Below are 2,506 nucleotides of genomic sequence, written 5' to 3' on the forward strand. Positions count from 1 at the left end.
TAACTTATTAAATACTTCTGATATAAAAAAAAATTAAACACTTACTTTATTTTCTAAGTATCTGTGAATGGTTTTATAGAACTAGTGAACAATAGTTAAACTTCTTAACCATTTATTGGAACACCTGATCCGTAACCGACTGCACCGCTCTTTGTCCCTCGTGCCACAGGCTCCTTCACTTCTCCTTCAATTCATCTCTTCCTATAGGAGTATTTGATTTCATCTCTTCCTACCACTTAGACCAAACATAATTTCATCCAATTAAATTTCGAAAAGAAAAAGAGTAGCATGCATTTCTTCTTTTATTAGGAGCTATGAGAAAAGATTACATATCATATAAGGCACATTCGCATGCCAAGTATACAGTATTTGATCTTTTTCTCTGTTACAAAAACCAAAAAAATAAAAAAATGATCAGCTTTGCTTATGAATATTCACAGCAACAGTGATCATTGCTTATTGCCGCCTGCGGCGTATCCCTCTTTTATTCCTGTTTTTCCTCTTTATTAGTTTTTGAATTTTTTTTTAAATAAAAAGAAAACAAATTGAGATGCATGCAATATTCTCAAAGACAAATGTAGGGGGTTTCACATGTTCCCTGGCGGTGCAAGGGTGAGTTCAAGATTGAGAGCCCTGGTGCTGGTGGTTGGTGGCTCACTGCCGCCGTTAACGCCGCCGCCAATGAAGTCAACCGTCTTGGTTTGGCTACTTGGATCCCGGTTAATGATCACTCCAGCTCTAGTTAAAGCCTCCACATAGCACCTATCACGCGCCAACTGCAGCGGAGCAGAACATCCAGCAACCGGAAAATGGCGTGACTGAGGATTCTGAATTGGCAACGGAATCCTCACCGCACCACCGCCGCCGCTTGACGACCCAATATCACTGTTCTGAAAAGGACCATGATTGTTTGTATTAATGTTAACATGATTTCTAGTACTAAGTTTTGCCATAAAATCTCTAGTGTTCATGAGGTTATCCTCAGTTGTCGGAGAAAAATTAGTTATAGCCCGCCTACCACGAAGCAGCCTGGCGGCCGTATCGTAAGCCTTAGCAGCTTCCACCGCCGTATCAAAAGTCCCAAGCCAGACACGTGTTTTCTGGCCAGGATCTCTTATCTCAGCGGCGTACCTCCCCCATGGCCTCTTCCTCACACCCCTATAATGCACCTCATCTGAAGGCACCCCTACTCCACCGTTCGCTGTCGGAACCGGAACCGCCACCGTCCCAGCCAAGTGACCATTTTCCGCCATATCGAAATGGAAAGGAATTATCAAAGAATTAGTGTATGACTGAGTGAGCAAAAGAGAGTGGTTTATATAGCCGCCTCTAGTGTGGGGTCCACTACTAATTACGTGGCATTTGGTTTTAGTTGGCGGCATTTTTATGTTTTTCTGATACGTGGGACTGGGTACATACACATTTGTATCTGACTGCTGTTATAGGACTGCATGCCCTATTGTCTTTTTCTATTTTCCAACGTGCCACGCCCTACTCACCCCTCACAAAAAAGAAAGCAAACTCTTTTTTTCTTTTTTTGGTCCTTTTTTCACTAAAAAAATGTGGAGAACTAAATATTTTTGTAAGGATTTTTGTGGAAAAACCAATCATGTTACAAAAATTAAAATCCATTTTTATTTTCTGATTTATATATTTATCGGATATTTTCCAATAAAGGAATAGTTGTCTAGTACATTACGCGCCAACAGATTACGTATTGATTATTTGTAATACGACAAGTATAACCGTTATTTAAGATCAATAAAAAGTTGTGTTCGTCGTATTATGTTTTCGTGCAATAAATAAATCATATCTTGTTAGGTCATGCACGTATTCAGAAAATAATTAACTAAATGACAAAAAACTTGATAGTGCAACAAGTTAAAATATATGTTGAACTTATTAGGTTCATTTTACGAATTAAATAGCCAAAAAGTATTTGACTTTTTAAAGAAAATAAAATTCAACGGTTAAATAAAAAAACCGTGTTAAAAAAATTAACAAATTTTATAAGGGGACATCATTTAGTTAATAAATTATATTGATATATTATTAATTTAGTTGGATTTCCTAAAAACTCACCCAAAAAAGTTCTTAAGAATGAATAGTTTAGTTAATTAACATAAAAAAAACTCAATTGACATGTTTTATAGATTACATTTAGATATACATTTTTTTGGTATCAATTAGATTGCTACATAGAAAACAAAGATAATGGCGTAAGCATGACATGGTGAGGATATAGTTTTGGATAGCAATTTTATTTTTTAAATATGGTATATCCACAAATAAACAAATGTTGAATGACTGATGAATTGGTAGTTATTAATTAACTACTTACCTAAAAGCCACAATTATGTAAATTTTGTCTTGGGGATTCTTTGAGGGTCAGTAGGATTACTTACCAAAGTGTTTTCATTAGTCATAACTCATAAGTCATAACCAAATGGCGATACTCAAAGGCAAGTAAATTATTAAAAACAGAAATATAATCTGATTACAGTAA

The 2,506-nt window shown here is 35.9% G+C and overlaps 1 protein-coding gene across 1 annotated transcript; it reads right to left on the bottom strand.

The window, feature by feature from the left end:
- Nucleotides 1-587: 587 nt before the first annotated feature.
- Nucleotides 588-1,253, bottom strand: LOC107824225 (ethylene-responsive transcription factor 8). Its single transcript, XM_016650972.2, has one exon. The coding sequence runs from the start codon at nt 1,251-1,253 to the stop codon at nt 588-590; it is 666 nt and encodes a 221-aa protein (XP_016506458.2).
- Nucleotides 1,254-2,506: the final 1,253 nt, after the last annotated feature.

The sequence above is a fragment of the Nicotiana tabacum genome, chromosome 17 (assembly GCF_000715075.1).
Source record: "Nicotiana tabacum cultivar K326 chromosome 17, ASM71507v2, whole genome shotgun sequence".
Taxonomy (NCBI): domain Eukaryota; kingdom Viridiplantae; phylum Streptophyta; class Magnoliopsida; order Solanales; family Solanaceae; genus Nicotiana; species Nicotiana tabacum.